Here is a 17685-nt window from a genome sequence, read left to right on the forward strand (position 1 = left end):
AAGACAAGGGGACCCGATATCACCAATAGTCTTCATCACACATCTGGGAAGAACACTAGATAAGATTAAAGAAGAAGGTGGATGCATTTCAATAAATGGCATGAGAATAAACTACTTCTGCTTTGCAGATGACATCATCCTGATTGAAGAAGATGCAGCAAGGCTGGAACAGATATTGCAAACACTATACACAGAAAAAAAAAGATATGGACTAAATGTCAACTTTGAAAAAACTAAAACAATGATATCGGACAACAGGAGTTACTGAACAGAGTTAGAATAGACAGATTTCAACTGGAACACTTCACATATCTTGGATGACACATGACTTGGATCCCAAAAAAGAGAAAAATTAGAATAGCCAGAGCAACAACTATTTTAAAAGCCATGGACAAAATATGGAAGAGATGAGCTATAAAGATGCAAACTAAACTGCGCATTGTAGAAACCTGTATCTTCAGCAGCATGCTCTCTGGATGCGAGGCCTGGGTACTCCTAAGAGAATCTGAAAGGAGGATATTGGCATTTGAGAGAAAGTGCTATAGAAAGATCTTGAGAATAAGCTGGAAGAAAGTGAACAATGAGGAAATCTACAGATGAATACAACCAAAAGAAAACCTGATCCAGAAAATAATCAAAAGGAAACTACATCTATTTGGCCATATATGTAGAATGAATGATGAGAGAAAACTAAAAACGTTGCTGTTTGGAATAATTGAAGGAAAGAACAAAAGAGGAAGACCAAACAGAGAATGGGATGATGACATCGTTAAATGGTGCGGAAACTCTATACACAAACTGAGTCATCTTGCACAAAATAGAATGCAATGGAAGAATCACATCAAGATGGCAGCAGACACCTACGGGCATTGGACCCATGGTTGTTGATGATGCCTACAAGGTAGTGTAGGATTTGAGAATTGATGGGTTTTCTCCATCACCTTAGATAGGACTAATAACTTAGATAACACCTTAGATAGTGAGATTGTGAGGGGGTAGTTAGATGGCAGTGATTTGTCACCCTTCTTAGGAATGGGTTGAATATAGGCCAATTTCCAGGCTTTGGGAGAGATATCAGTGGAGTAAGAGAGTATGTACAGTCGGCATAGGAATAAGTTGTGGTGCACAAACCTTCAGGACAACTGGAGGAATGCCATCAGGGCCAGGAGACTTTTTCGTGTCTAATTTAGACACAATCTCTTATACCTTAGATCTCTTCCTTACAAATTACCCTTCCGAATACACAGTGAATGTAATGAGCTCCCCCCCCCCCTGGGTAATTGCAGCCTGCCCAAATGGCAGATGGCAGCTGTGCCTTTTGGTCTCTTGCCAAAGCAACTGGTCGTAACTTTTGCCCGACACTATTCCTACCCCATCATACTTAAATGGCTCTATTGCATTATCACCCACAGATAAAGCTAATCATCTGGCTTCGTGGATGCATAACTGACAATGGTAAATGCCCTCCAATCATTCCAGCTACCCAACATACAATGCCCCTTTATCCTTTTGCCAGAAAGAAATCAGAAACCTATTGTCTAAATTAAAGGAGGATGGAGTTCTTGATTTGAGCGAGTTGTGGTATGCTTGATTGCTCATTTGTGCAGCCTTGGCACAACTTTTGGAGAACCAGGCTTTAGTTAGGGACAGCCCCTTGTCATCACCCCTTCCCGCTTTTCAACCAAGCAAAAGAACTTCCCAATGTCAACTTTGTAACCACCTCTCAACAGTTTAAAAGTCCCAATCATATCACCTCTCCTTCTTCTATCCAAACTCTGCAGTTCACATTCCCTCAGCAGATCCTCATAACTAACATTGTACAGTTTTCTGAAACCATCTTTGTATCTGCTTTTGTATCCTTTCCACAGTTAATTTATCTCCTTCAAATCCTGGGGACCAAATCTGAGAACAACAGTCTAAGTGTGGTCTGATCAGAGTCTTATACAACGGAATGATAACTCTTATCTCTGCAGGTCAGCTTCCTTCTCAGTATTGCAGCAATCCTCTGGGTTACCTTCACCACCTTTGCAATATGTTCCCTGAATTCCAGGTTTCTATCAATCATCAACCCCAGATCTCTTGTCTCCCCTACTCCCTCCAGTACAACTCCTCCAACAGAATATGAAGTGTCCCATCAATGTGTTCCAAACCTCAAGACCTTACATTTTTCTGCATTAAACCGGCACCCCCATTCAATTGCCCATCTGTCTAGAAAATCCCCTTGCAGGGCTATCACATCTGCACTATTACTAATAACCCTTCCCAGCTTCACATCATCCGAAAACAACTGAATATCCCCCTGCAATCCACTGACAATGTCATTGATATAAAGGTTAAAAAATATAGGTCCTAGTACTGAGCACTTTGGGACCCCACTTGTAACCTTCTGCTTCCTTGAAACTGCCCCACCATACACACCTTTCTGATACCTATCGGATAGCCAATCCTAAATCCAGTTGACCAATCTGACATCCAAACCCATGTGCTGCAACTTAAATATCAGATTCTCATGTGGCACCCTGTCGAATGCCTTCGCTAAATCCAAGAAAATGACAGTATATACCTTTCTCTCATTTACTGCTCTTGTAACTTTATTATAAAAGGCTAGCATATTACTAAAATAAGAGCGTCCCCTAACAAATCCATGTTGACTCTCACAGATAAAATTACCCTCATCTGCCCAATGCTGTATACCGTCCCTCACTAATTTCTCCAAGATCTTAACAACTACTGATGACACTTATTTGTGAAATATATAGCAGTTTGAAGAAGAACTATGGAACCATATTCTCTTTGACTAGAAAAGACTGAAGTTTGATTCTCATCATGACAAGAGGAATCATTATATGGAGCAGGATTTTTTTCTCTTGAAAACTCTGGTTTTTCATCCCAAATACAGGCAAATAAATCAGAGAACAAGTGCAGTTACAACAGACAAAAATATAATGAGTTGATGGCATAATGTGTAATTTTGTGTTAAGTGGAAGAAAATGGAGTATATTGATGGATGGTGTTGTGTGAATGGTGATTATGTAGTGTGTGTGTGTGTGTGTGTGTGTGTGTGTGTGTGTGTGCGTACGTTGTGTACAGCCACCTCTTGCAATGAGTCCTTGGACTTCACGAAGGTGTTACATAATAATAATATTAACAATGACAAAAACTTCTTGGTAATGATCCATGAAACATGTTAGTTCAATGGAAATAAAGTTATGCAATTAAACTATGAAATTACTTGACATTAAGATGAACAGCACATTAATTGCAAACAAGAAATATTTCTATAATTTCTTTATTATTGAATTATAACAATTACTTTTTTTGATATTAGTTTAGGTTTTTTCTTCTTTTTTCTATCTTTATCACAGGGGATTGATGTTGATTTATTAGCTGGTATCCTATCAAAGATGATATTAGGAATTATGCCCATGTTAAAGTTATCACCTTATTATAACATTACAATAAGAATAATAAAAATAAGAGAATTTAAATAATACATTTAATTAATGATATTAACAGCGATTTTATTTAAGAAGAACACTTGATTATGCTTTAATGTAAATCCTCGAAGTTATAAGTATCTACATAAAAAGCGGGTAACCAAAGAAAAAATATATAAGGAAACTTAAGTAAAGAAATATAAGAAAATAGATGATATTAGAAAAATCAGAACTCCATGGTGGACCCAAGAGGCAGTCACGAAAAAAGAAGAAAGTTCATTGAAAGTTCCTAGCAAGAAAATTAGCACTGCTCTGAGAGAAAAATCTAAGAAAGCAAAGAAATGTGCAAAAGTCCTGAGATTTTATTTAATAAGGTTATAACACCTTATGGTAACTTGTTTTGGTAAAATACTTACAAGCTCTGCATTACTAAATCTTGGTATTTCTAGCCTGGCTCCCACTGATGAGACCTCAATAAAGGTCGAAACCGGTCTGGGTAGTGGCCCCTTGCCTTTAATACAAAACATCATACATCCCCTTCTTGGAGATGTGTTTTGGCATTAATGGTAAATATTAAGATTAGTGATCAGAGCTTGCTCCACCTTTACCACAAGTTGCCTTGGTCTTGCACTACCTGTGGGATCAGCTAGTCTTGCATAAATTGCAGGCGCAAACTTGACATTTTGTCTGTTTGCTTACTTGGAAAAAATGGAGTAAAACCAGGTTTAAAATTGCTTGGTATCTTTAACATGTGCAAAAGTAGTTAAACAAAGGTCATGAGAAAACTTTCATAGGAATATCATATCATCATTAATTTCCTGATAGATATCCAAAAGGGGTGTTTAGGCTGGCTATTATGAACAGCACCACATATTTCAGTGTCTCATGTAGCAATAACCGATATGAGATTGAGGTTAATGAATCAGAGGTACTTAGGATATTGCAGAATTTAAATGTAAATAGGTTTGGATGGGATATCAGCTCGGGTATTATGTGAATGTGCAAAGGAACTGTCAAATGCCTCTTATTTGTCTGTTTAACTTAAGCCTGAACTCTGGTAAGATCCCAGAGCGAAAGGAAGGTAAAATAGTTCCTTTGCATAAAAGAGGCTCTAAGACTGCAGTAGAAAATTACAGACCAATCATCATTTTGGGAGTGATGGTAAAAGTATTGTAAAATATCATTAAAGACAGAATCCAGGAATGGGTGGATAAGAATATGATACTCTGTGGGGAGCAACATGGGTTTGTTAAAGGTTGTTCTTGCCTTAGTAATTTATTAACTATTCATAGTAGAGTGACAGATCAGTTCAACAAGGGGAATGGTACACAGTGAACTGCTAGATTTTGCTAAGGCTTTTGACAGGGTACTTCATGAAAAATTTTAAGCAAATTACAACAAATGGGGATGGATATTAAACTGGCAATGTGGATACGAGAACGGCTCATGGACAGATACCAAAAAGTAGTGTATGAAGAAGCAGAGTCCAGGGTGAAGCAGGTGACAAGTGATATGCCACAAGGCTCTGTGATTGAACTATTACTGTTTAATTTGTACATAAATGATAGAGTAATTAGCTCTGCTAACACATTCCTGGATGTGTTAGCAGAGCTAATCTCAGGTTGGTATGGTCACTTAAACAGAATGGGAAAGGAAAGATTAGCAAAACAAGTGTTCTCTGCCAGGTTGGCAGGAAAAAGACCTAGAGGAAGACCAAGATATAGGTGGATTGATACAGTAAAAAAGCCTTAGAAGACAGATATATAAGATCTGATAATGTTGGAGTCTTGACAGGTAACAGATTGATTTGGAGGGAAATTGTAGATAGGAAGTTAGTAATGATGTAAATTTTTCATGCAGTACTTGTTCCTGACATGTACACCCCCCCCCCCCCTTGAGGTTACATGTCAGGAATTTGATGATGATAGAGTAAATGACTTGAAGAGAGATATTCAGTTGTTTGCTGATGATGCAAAGTTGAATAGGATAATAATTAATCAAGCTGAACTAGAGAGCTTTCAGGATGATTTAAATAAGCTGGCAGTATGGACAAAAGATAATGGATGTCAGTTCAATGTGGAAAAGTGTATAAAGTTGTGTTTTTTGGGATTAAAAGATTACAAGCTGTGTACCACATTGATGGAACTGTCCAGGAGACTGATGAGGCTAGGAACTTGGGGGTATTGGTGGATGGACAGAAAGCTGAAGTTCAGAGGGCATACTGCTAAGGTGTCCAAGATAGCTCATAGGATTACTTGGTTATTGAAGAATATTAACATGCAGAGATAAAGAAGAAATTATTATTCCTCTTTATAAGACATTGATTATACATCCACATCTTGGAGATGAAGAAGTGGTAGAAAAGGTTCAGAGGTAAGTGATCAAGTTGGTGAGTTGTGAAAGGAATGCTCCCTACATTGATAGATTGAGAGTTTGCGAGTTACAGAAGTTGGTTGATAAGTGTAGGAGATTGATATTTGCAGGGGATATGCTAGAAACATTTAACTTACTAAAAGGTTTTTATAGGATTGATGCATAGGAAATATTTCAGCAGCGGGAACAACAGATCATCCCTGGAAATTAAGAGGGTGGTTATCAAGAGTGTGAGCACTAGATTTTTTGCTTGGAGAGTGGTGAATGAATGGAATGTGTTGCCTGACTCAGTTGTGAGTGCTTTGTCTGTTAATGAGTTCAAGAAGAGGTATGATAGATATTGTGTGGATAATTTGGGCCTTCTGTGATGAGTCTATACTGGAAAGGATATAATAGATAGGATATGATAGGCGACTCCATGGTATAATATTAATTATTATTATTATTAATCTCCTATCAACAATTTTACTGTCAATTAGTCTATTGACTCTCAATTAGTCTATTACTTGTCAACACTCCAATGCTGTTATATCTAACATTTCTCTCTTCTATGGTGCTTCTGACTACATCAATCCACTTAGATGTCTTCTTCAGGGTCTTTTTGCTGCCACCTTAGCAAACACCTGTTTTGCTAACCTTTCCTCTCCCAATCTGTTTAAGTGATGGTACTATCTTAGATTAGCTCTGCTCATACATTCTTGAATGCTAACAGTGTCAAGTTTCTTTCTAATATCTTTATTTTTCATATTATTCAGCTATTGCTGCCATATATTCACTACCATAATTTTTCTCAGAACTCTCATATCTATAGTCACTAATCTAAGGTCAAGTACTGAATATCTAACCCAACTCGCAGATCCACAGAGTTCAAACTGGTTTGAATGCCATCTTGAATACTGCTAATTTACTGTTTTGGCTAATTTGTTTCTTATTCCATATAAATTTATTCAACTGCCTCCCCACAATACCAGCTCTTTGCTTATTCCGTTATTTATAATTAAATTTGCCATCATCACTAAAAACTGTTCCTAAATAGCAAAAATGTTTTGCTTGTTCTATAGGTTGTTCATTGAGAATGCAGTTGAAGTTTTTGATATTCCTACCTATTTTTCATAGTTTCTGTCTTTTTATTATTGATTTTCATGCCAAATTTGTTATAGAAGTTATTCAATTTAGTTAGGAATCTTACAAATCTGTGCTGAATTAGTTTTACAGCATAACACCATCTACATAAAATAAAGAGGGTTGAATATTTTCATTTTTGTTATGAGGTTTAATGATATTTTCCTTTGTAATGTTATCTCTATATGATGAATAATAATACAGACAGGGTTCTCCTTGTCTCATACCTTATATTACATCAAACTGCCTTCATGTACCTCTTCAGTTTTAACTGGTGACTTACAACTTAAATGTAGACTGCATAGCGCTCGATACAATGTCCCATTTACACCACATAGTTGTAATGTTTTGAACAGCTTTTGTCTTGGAACCTTGTCATGTGCCTTTTCCAGATCTACAAAACCTAAACACAGATCCTTGTTATATTCCATGATTTCTCAACTACCTGTCTTAAAATGAAAATCTAATTCTAATAACCTCTATTTCGCTTGAATCCAGATTGTTTCTGCCCAAGTTTCTCTTTGACAGTTTTTCTTGGAATGGATATAATAATATCCATGGAAAATTGATATAGTTTTAATTTGCAAGGATAAACAAGATTTGTTCAAATGATGGAAGCCATGGGAAAAGTGAATCTTTTGAATTTTAGCGATTTATTTTAGCTGCGTCCCATCTAGAACCTTTCATGTAACACTAATGATTTGACTACCACTGCTTCAGAGTGAATAGAGTTTGTTTTGCAAGTTATTATATTTTAGTGACTCTATAATGATTTAACTAATATCAAATAAATTATAATTAAAATATTATATTATTTAATGTTATTATTCAATTGGTTATTAAGTTGTTATTCAATTTAGTTAGAGAATCCTGGAGACTTGCACTGGATGTATTCAGGAGGAGGGCAACATCATTTTCATAAAGTAAAGAGATAAGTTTGATATCTCCAATTCTAACATCAAGTTTAATGCCACTATCTTTCATAATGCAATCTGTGTAGATGATGAATAAGAATGCAGATAGTGTGCACCCATGTCATACACCTGATTTTACATCAAATATTCTTGCAGTGTTTCCTTCAATTCTATTATTCAACTTAAATACAGAATATGTATTGTTCTTTATAATGTTTCATTTATTATTATTATGATTATTCAGTATCTCCATGGAGTCTGCAGACTCATTGTGTGAGACACAAAATATTATAAACACACACAAAACCTATTATATCTCGTCATTACTCATTCACTCTCAGGGAACTCAACTAATTCTGGTAATCCATTCCACTCATTAATCAATCTCCATCAAAAAATTTAGTCTGCATACCCCTACTAATGACACCTTTACACAACCTCCTTGGATGGTCCCTAGTTCTCTGACTATTTGTCATATATTGAAAAATTTCCTTTGCATCAATTTTATAAAACCCTTTATTATTATTATTATTTTATTATTAAACAAGACTTCATGGAGTCAAAGACTCATCTGGAAGGTCCTTTTATCACACACACATCTCATCATACTGTGTCTTCAACACACTCAAACTCCTTGCAGACACCACACTCTCAGGCAAGGCATTAAAATCATTCACAACTCTACACGAAAAAAATCCTGCTTCTCACTTCCCTACTCACACCCACTTTATGCAGTTTCCAGGGATGACCTCTGGTTCTTCCCTGATCTCCCACTATTCTCTCTAGAACTTCTCCACCATTGATCTTATAACAACCCCTTACCAACTTGTAGGTCTCTATCATATCTCCCGTCTTCCTTCTCTCCACTAGACTCTGCAAATTACATCTTCTAAATCTTTCCTCATACTCAACATTCCAGAGGTCAGAAACTACCTTAGTCAGTCGCCTTTGGACCCTTTCCAACATCTCTTAAAACCTGGTGACCAAATCTGGGCACAATATCTATGTGTGGCCTAATCAAAGCCTTATACGATGGAACAAGAATCTCCCTACTTCTACATGTCAGTGTCCTCTGCATCATTCCCAGAAGTCTTTGTGTTGTCTTCACAATTTTGGCGATGTGTCCCCTAAATTTTAGATCCTTATCCACTATCACCCCCAGATCTCTTATTTCTTCTACTTCCAACAATATATTCTCACCAAGCATAAATACTGCATCCCATCTTTGTTTTCCAAATTTTAAAACCTTACATTTTGCAACATTGAACTTACATCCCCATTTGCTTGCCCAATCACTCAATTTATTCAAGTCTTTTTGCAAGGCCACAACATCTTCAATACTCTTTATGGTTCGTCCCAACTTTTCATCATCTGCAAACAACTGAATATCTCCATCCAAATCTTCGCCAATATCATTAATATACAAGTTAAATAGTAATGGCCCTAAAACAGATCCCTGAGGCACTCCACTAGTGACTTTCCTTTTCCTGGATATCGCATCCCCATACACAACTTGTTGATACCTATCAGATAGCCAGTCTCCAATCCAATGCACTAATCTAATATCCAACCCCATCTGCTCTAGTTTGACTGTCAACTTATCATGAGGCACTCTATCAAAAGCTTTTGCGAAATCCAAGTATATTATTGTGTATCCTTCTCCTCTGTCCAAGGAAGCAGTCACTTTATTGTAATAAGTAGATTACTAAAACATGACCTCCCTTTAGCAAATCCATGCTGTCCATCAAAGATTATACCATTGTTGTCAACCCAACTCTGGATCCTAGTTCTCACAAGCTTCTCCAACAACTTAACCACAACACCTGACACACAGATAGGCCTATAGTTTGATGCTTGAGTTCGATCACCTCTTTTATGAAGTGGCACAATCTTGCCCTCCTTCCACTCTTTAGGAACTTGACCAAGTGCAAGACTCGTATTAAAAAAATATGTCAAGGCAGGTGTCAACTCTTTGGCGCAATCCTTCAGAATACACGGTGATATATAATCAAGTCCCACAGCCTTATTTATATCTAGTTTACTCAACTCCCCAAACACCTCTTGCTCACTTACAGTCAGTCTCTCCTCCCTATCATCAACTTCTCTCAATCTCTCCATGAAGTCACATTCACAAGATTGAAAGATCTTTATGAACTGCTCATTAAGTATCTCCACCACACATTCTGCAACAGCTGTCTTTATACCATTTCCTCCAATGAATATCATCCTTCCATAATCATTCTTTCTTTTGCTGGCTACATATAGAAAGAACTCCTAGGATTCTTTTTGGCTTCATTAGCTAACTGCTGTTCATATCTCTCTTTAGCTACTCTCACCAACCAAGTCACCCTCCTTGCCTGGTCTTTGTAGACCTCATGAAATTGGTTACTTCCACTTCTCTTATGCTGCCTCCACAATGTCCTTTTTCTCTGTATCGCATGCTTAATCACTTTATTCATCCATCTCACACCTACCTTATTTAACCTTCTCACCCGTGGTATACATTTAGACATTGCATCTACTAAATAGTTTTTGAAAATCCCCCAAGCTGCATTGATCTCTTTTCCAGCTAACTCCTCATTCCATGCTACACCTGCAAGCTGTCTCCTGAGCTCTTCATAATCACCCCCCCCCCTTGTAGTTCCACATATACCCTTTTTTCACAGGGGTCCTCACACTGCTGGCAATTACCCAGGTAATCACCTCATGGTCACTTTCATCAATTGGTGAATGATTGGACACCTCATTTATAATTACATTCTTTGATGAGATGACCAAATCCAAGACCCTTAATCCTCGTGTGCCCTCTGTTACATACTGAGGTGGTTATTCCTCAAAAACTCAAGAAACTCATTTTCTTTACTTCCAGTTGATATCTCTTCATTCCAGTCTATATTGCCATAATTAAAATCACCCATAATGATCATCCTTTTCTTATTTGCTTGGCTTATTTGACTATACATTTCACTATCACCACCATCCACATTACCAGGTCCATTACTGTTAATATCTTAAAAGTTCCTATCATGACCCCTCTTTTCCACCTATCAACTAAACTTTGTAATCACAATCCTCATGAGAAGTACTCCACAGACCTTTCACCAGCTTGGTCACTTGACTCTGAATCTTCTCTACCATTACATGGTCCCTAGGAAACCCAGATGACCAAATCTGTGCTCAAGATGTGGCCGAATCAAGACGTTATAAAGAAGGATAATAACTTCTCTATTTTTACTTGTTAGTGTGTTTTTAACATCCAACTAATGTTTTGAGCTATTTTATCAACTTTTTCAATATGCTTTTTCCTCTGAACTTCAACTCTCTGTCCACCATTATTGCCTAGCCTCATTTTTCCTGCAATCAAGCACCAGCAATATGATACACTGGACACAACCTTTTCACCTTGAAGTGTATAACCTTACATTTTGTAACATTAAATTTATAATCAGTATCCTTTGACCACAATGCCAATTTATTTAAATCATCATGAAGGATATCTACATCACCTTTATCAACTATTACTCTCCCCAGTTTTGCATCATCAGCAAACAAGTAAATATTCCCTTAAATCTTTCCCTATATCTTTGATATACAAATTCACATCATATAATTGTAATATTTTGAAAAGATTTTCTCTGGACACTTTGTTGTATGTCTTTTCTGGATCTACAAAACATAAGTACAGATCCTTGTTATATTTCTATGATTTCTTGACAATTTGTCGTAAAGTGAAAATCTGATCTTGACGATCTCTGTTTGACCTGAATTCAGCTTCTTCTACTACTCCAATTTTCTCTTTCATATTTTTCTCAACCTCTTTTCAAGTATGTTTGCATAAATCTTACATCAAACACTTAGTAGAAAAATTGCTGTAAAATTTGGACAATCAATTTTATTCCCTTTTTTTATAAACAGGAACTATGAGAGCACTACTCCAATCAGCTGGACTTCAACTTTCTGACAGACCCTCTGAACTAAGCAGTGTAGCCATTGCAAACTTTTCTACCTCCATATGTGAGCATTTCTGATCACATATCATCTAATCTAGATGCTTTCCTATATTTCTAGTTTTTGATGGCTTTTTCTACCTCAAGTAACGATACATACTGCTGTTGCATTCCTCTTGAAAATTTTCAACAACTGTTCTGTTACTGCTTTTTTAATTTAACAATCCTTCTAAGTAATTTCTCCAGACATAAAGAACATCTTTATCTTCAGTTTCTATGTCATCTTTATTATCTTTGATTCCTTTTACAGTAATCTTTCCTGCATTTCTAAGCTTTTTTTTTTTAAGCTTAGAAATGCAGGAAAGATTATTTTAAGCTTTACTAAAACATGACCTCCCTTTAGCAAATCCATGCTGTCCATCAAAGATTATACCATTGTTGTCAACCCAACTCTGGATCCTAGTTCTCACAAGCTTCTCCAACAACTTAACCACAACACCTGACACACAGATTGGCCTATAATTTGATGGTTGAGTTCTGTCACTTCCTTTATAAAGTAGTACAATCTTGCCTTCTTTCCACTCTCTTCGAACTTGACCCAATGTAAGACTCATAATAAATAAATATTTCAAGGCATATGTTGACTCCTTGGCACATTCCTTCAAAACACACAGTGATATATCATCAAGTCCCACAACCTTATTAATATCAAGTTTGCTTATTTCCCCATACACTTCTTCCTCACTCACAGTTGGTCTCTCCTCCTCATTATCATCCAATGCTCTCAAACTCTCCATGATGTCACATTCACAAAATGAAAAACCATTATGAACTGCTCATTAAATATGTCAACTATATCCCCCATAGCAGTTGTCCTTATACCATTTTCTCCAATGAATGTTATCATATCATAATTGTTCTTATTTTTGCTGGCTACATATTGAAAGAACTCCCTAGAATTTTTTTTTTGTTGTTGTTTTTGGCTTCATTACCTAACTGCTACTCATACTGAACTTTTGCTACCCTTACTAACCAAGTCACCCTACTTGCATGTTCTTTGTATTCCTCATGGAATTGATTATTACCACTCCTCTTATGTTGCCTCCATAATGCCTATTTTTCTCTGTATTGCATGCTTAATCTCTGCATTCATCCATTTCACACCTACCTTATTTAATCTTCTGACCTTTGGAATACATTTAAATATTGCTTCTACTAGACACTTGTTGAATATCACCCAAGCAGCATTCATCTCCTTTCTACACAACTCCTCACTCCATGCTACAGCTCCAAGCTGTCTCCTGAGCTTCTCATAATCACCAGACTTGTAGTTCCACATATACCCTTTCTTCATAGAAGTGCTCACAGGGCTGAAAGACAAAGAAAGAGAGGTGCAGAACAATTGCATGAGGAATATAAGGCTCAGACTAGTATAGTAAGGAGAGAAAAATTAAAATACAAGAAGAGACTAGCAGCAATCCAAGAAGAATCCCAAGCAGTTTTTTTTTGCTATGTAACAAGTAGGAAGAAAATGATTGTGAATAGATTATCTTGCTGGATGGAGATGAGAAGTGAGTGACCAATGCAGATGACATAGTTAAGTTATTTAATGATAGTGTTTTATCCTGGTGCAGCAGAATTTATTCCTGGACTGAAATGGAGTGGTGGAGCATTACAAGTGAATGAGGAAGGTGTATTCCAAATACTAACTATACTAAATGTCAATAAGTTAGGAAGACTAAACAGAATTTTGCCATGTATTTTAAGTGAATCTGCTGTAGAACTAACCGTGCAGTTAACCTAACAGTTTAATGAAAATGTGGCAATAGGACAAATTCCTAGAGAGTGGAAGGAGGATAAGATAGTACTACTGCATAAAGGTAATGGTAGAATGGAAGTATCAAACTATAGGCCATTTGTATTTCATCTGTAGTTGTTAAGATTTTAAAACATAGATAACTCATATTCAGAATTCAGCAAGTGAGTATTTATTGCAGGCCAGCATGGATTTGTTAAGGGGTGCTCTTGTTTTTGTAATCTGGATATCTTTTACAACAGAGTAACATGAACAGCAGATGAGAGTAAGGAATACACTGCTGCGTTTTTGGATTTTGCAAAGACCTTTGAACAGGTAACATGTGCCAAGTTAGTTTTTTAAGTTTTGAAAATGGGTTTGGATATCAGGTTAGTGAACTGGATTGGCAACGGACTTTCTGATAAACATCAGAGAGAGTTGTATATTGGGGAGCAGTATCTGGGAGTGGGAAGGTTACAAGTGGAGTTTCACAAGGTTCAATACTGGGACCGTTACTATTTAATGTTTATGTCAATGATATCTTACTAAAGATATTCAGTTGATTGTAGGTGATGTGAAGCTTGGAAGGGTTATTAATAATAGTGTTGATGTTTTAGTTCTTCAAGAGTCCACGCAGTTAGCCTAGTGGCTGTGCGCTTTGCAACCATATGACTGGGGAAGGAGTGTCACAAGTTTGATTCCCGTCGAAGATGTGAGGAATCTGAGGATCTTCCTCAGTCATAGCCAAGTTGGCCAGTCTTGGACGCAGGCAGTAGGGTTTTTTCCACCAGTTTATCTGCCGTTTTTCATCCCGCAAGCAGGCAAACCAGCCCCGTGAACACACACGGGTCTACAGCCATAAATACTTAACCCCTCATGAGGGGGCTCAACTCACCCCAATAGGGATGGGGGAGAAAAAGGGAGGAAACTCCATACGAATAAATAAAATAAATAAATAAACTTCTTCAAGAGAATTTGAGTAAGCTAAAAATGTGGGTGGACAAATGATGGGAAGTCAGTTTAATGTAACTAAATGTAAGGCTTCGAATTTGGGATCCATGGATGAGATGGATGCTTCATACTCACTTGGAGTAGTAGTAATGGAGGAAGCAAGGCACAATACCTATCATACCTCTCCTTAAATTTATTCACCATTGGGCATTATAACTACCACTAGCAGTCCATTCCCTCATTCACCATTCTCAAAGCAAAAAAAATCTAGTCTGCACTAACTATACTCTTACACAACATCTAGGGGTAATCCCTTGTTCTCTCCCTACTTGTCATGTACAGAAAAACTTATTTTGTGTCAATCTTATAGAATCTCTTTAGTAACTTATAAATTTCTATCATGTCCCCTTTCCTTTGCCTGACAAACACTGCAATCCACATAACTGCCACCAGTTTGGTTGCTCATCTCTGAACCCTCTCTATCACCTTCTGATCTCCAATAAACCCAGGTAACTAATCTGTGCACAGGTCAAGATGCAGTCAATGTTTTCTTCAACATCCAAGTTTTGAGCTATTTTGCCAACTTTTGCAATGTCTTCTGAAACTTCAAATCCCTGTCAAACATCAGACCCAAAATCCTTAGCCTTTAATCTCCTTTAATTCAGTACAATCACGGTACAAAGCACATAACTTTCATTCCAAAGTGTATTAACTTACACTTTGCAACATTAAATTGAAACCATTGTCCTTTGCCCAGACTGTTAATTTATTTAAACCATCTCGCATGATATCTACTGTCCAACCACAGATATGAGACCCTAGGCTGGCAATTTTCCAAGAAGAGTCAATTCATGTTGAAGGGGAGAAAGGAATAAGGTGATGCATCATTACCAACACAAGAAATCATGTGCTTTATATGTGAAATTTTCCAACTGTTGTACAAGCAAAATAGTTACCACTTTAGAATCTAGAATTTTCATAAAAGAAAAGCTAATTTTCTGACATATAACAATAAATACTCATCCCATGAAACGCATTGATTACTCCATTATCGGAATGGATTCGCCTTCTTCTGCCATGCGCAGAAGTGTCAAGAGGTCTCGCATCTGTGGTTGCACAGTACATCACCCTTATCAACTACTGCTCTCCCCAGTTTTGCATTATCAGCAAACAACTGAATATCCCCCCACCTTACATCATTCCTCATTAATATACAATATAAGGAGTATAGATCCAGGAGTCATTTCACTAATCACTCTAGTTTGCCAAACACTACTCTCTAATGTCTGTCTGTCAGCAGATAGATAGATTATTACTGAATTAACACAGGTAATTTTTAAAATACTAGAATGAGATGAAGTCACAAGGGACCATCCCTGGGAGTTGCATAAGGAAGTAGTGAATAAAACGGTAAAAGTAAGTTTCTTGCATAGAATGCATTGCCTAAGAGGGTAGTGAAAGTGAAAATAGTGAATGAGTTTAAGGAGTGGTATGACACACACTGTGCTTGACTAACACTGATAGTCCAGATCCAGTGACTCCATGGAGGTCCAGGAAATAATTTTTATGCATTATGTATTCTTTTTATGTATTCTTGCATGGAATGCATTGTCTGAGAGGGTAGTGAAAACAGTGAATGAGTTTAAGGAGTGATATGACACACACAGTACTTGACTAACACCGATCTCCCAGATCAGTGACTCAATGGAGGTCAAGGAAATAATTTTTATGTATTCTTCTAGCCAGTTTGGTAATTTGCAGGATGAAAACCTCAAATTTCAGGTAGGAAATACTCTCCTACTGCATGACTCTGGCTAACTCACCTTATAAAAGTTCTTCATGGCCTAGACAGCAATGAAAAGAGAAAGCTCACCATACATGTACTTACCAGATGCTTCCAGAACTAAAAAATAATGAGCATATGGAAAAGATTATATAAAATAACTCCTGCCTAACCAAAATATATCTAGATTGAAATAGCAAATATTATATAAGAATTATGGATAATAAAAGGCCAGATAAACAAGAGTTTTCTGTATACTAGACTAAATTTTATTAAATTTTCAGAAAAGAGGGAAATTAAAAATGCATTACTTACTTTGCATTCCAAACATCATTTTCCTTTCTTGAATTTAGTTTTGTCAATGTAAAAAATTTAGCTAAAATATAAATATAAAATGTGAAAGGCAAAAATTCATTAAAAATGCAGTCACTCTTTAATTAAAATATTCTTAAGTCTATATTTAGTATAATAATTAAAATATTCTTTGTCTAGGATCTATCTCCTATATTTCTTTAGTGAGCAATAATTATCTTCACTGTGAATACAAACATTTCATTATTTTACACCCATAAAAAAAATTCATTATTCTGAAAAATAAGGAATCTTTCTGAATGATAAATTATGCTATTAATTATCAAACTTCCTTGCTCATAACATATATAATTAGAAGAGTACTTGATTTCAGTAATGAGGTTTTGAAATTTGATCATTTTCCTATGTTGGAGTTAAACATTAAATTAAAACAACAATCAATAAAAATTATACATTGATAAAAGAAAATAAACATATTTTAAAACCCAAACCAACAATAATATATGAATTCAATTAATGTACTTGAGAGGTCAGCTAGTGTAACAACAAGAGCAAGAGAGCAAAGAGAGAAAAGGTGATTAGGATGGGAGTGACATGGAAAGGCAAGAGTATGTGAGATACTCTCTCTCAACAGGGATAGAGAGATGAAAGGAGTGAAAGTGGGAGAGAAAGGAAGACCAGAAAGTTAAAAATGCCAGTGAGAGAGGAATGAATGGAGTCATAAAGATTGTGATGTATGCCAATTAAACTATTTGGGGTGTGCAGAGTGGAGTGTTAGAGAAGCTTGCCTGGAGGAACAACAGAAAGCATGGTGATGGCAAAGAAGCAAAGTGAAAATGCTGATAAGATGATGGTGATGATTGGTATGAATGACCTGAGAGGTAGCGTGAATTGTGTGGTGAGATTGATGCAAGGGACTGTGAAGAAGAAAAGTGTGAGAAGAGACAGCGAGTATATTGCCTTGGCATGATGATGCAGAGTGAAGAAAAAAAGCAGGGATAATGAATAAGATGATAGCAAGAATGTGTAAGAAGAGGGATGTGGAATGACT

The 17685-nt window shown here is 36.5% G+C and overlaps 1 protein-coding gene across 6 annotated transcripts in view; it reads right to left on the reverse strand.

Annotated features, from left to right (window-relative positions):
* LOC150102306 (uncharacterized) overlaps window positions 1-17685 on the reverse strand; it is a 263333-nt gene that overhangs the window by 171760 nt on the left and 73888 nt on the right. For all 6 annotated transcript variants that reach the window (XM_090399073.1, XM_090399072.1, XM_090399068.1 and 3 more), the window contains 2 exons: window positions 16638-16698; window positions 3314-3395 (listed from right to left, as the gene is read on the reverse strand). In XM_090399073.1, the coding sequence (XP_090255199.1) occupies window positions 3314-3395; window positions 16638-16698 (143 nt within the window). The remainder of the gene's footprint in view (window positions 1-3313; window positions 3396-16637; window positions 16699-17685) is intronic.

The sequence above is a fragment of the Typopeltis vanoorti genome, chromosome 10, assembly GCF_054136105.1.
Source record: "Typopeltis vanoorti isolate ZY-2024b chromosome 10, IOZ_Tvanoo_1.0, whole genome shotgun sequence".
In the NCBI taxonomy this organism is placed as follows: Eukaryota; Metazoa; Arthropoda; class Arachnida; order Uropygi; family Thelyphonidae; genus Typopeltis; species Typopeltis vanoorti.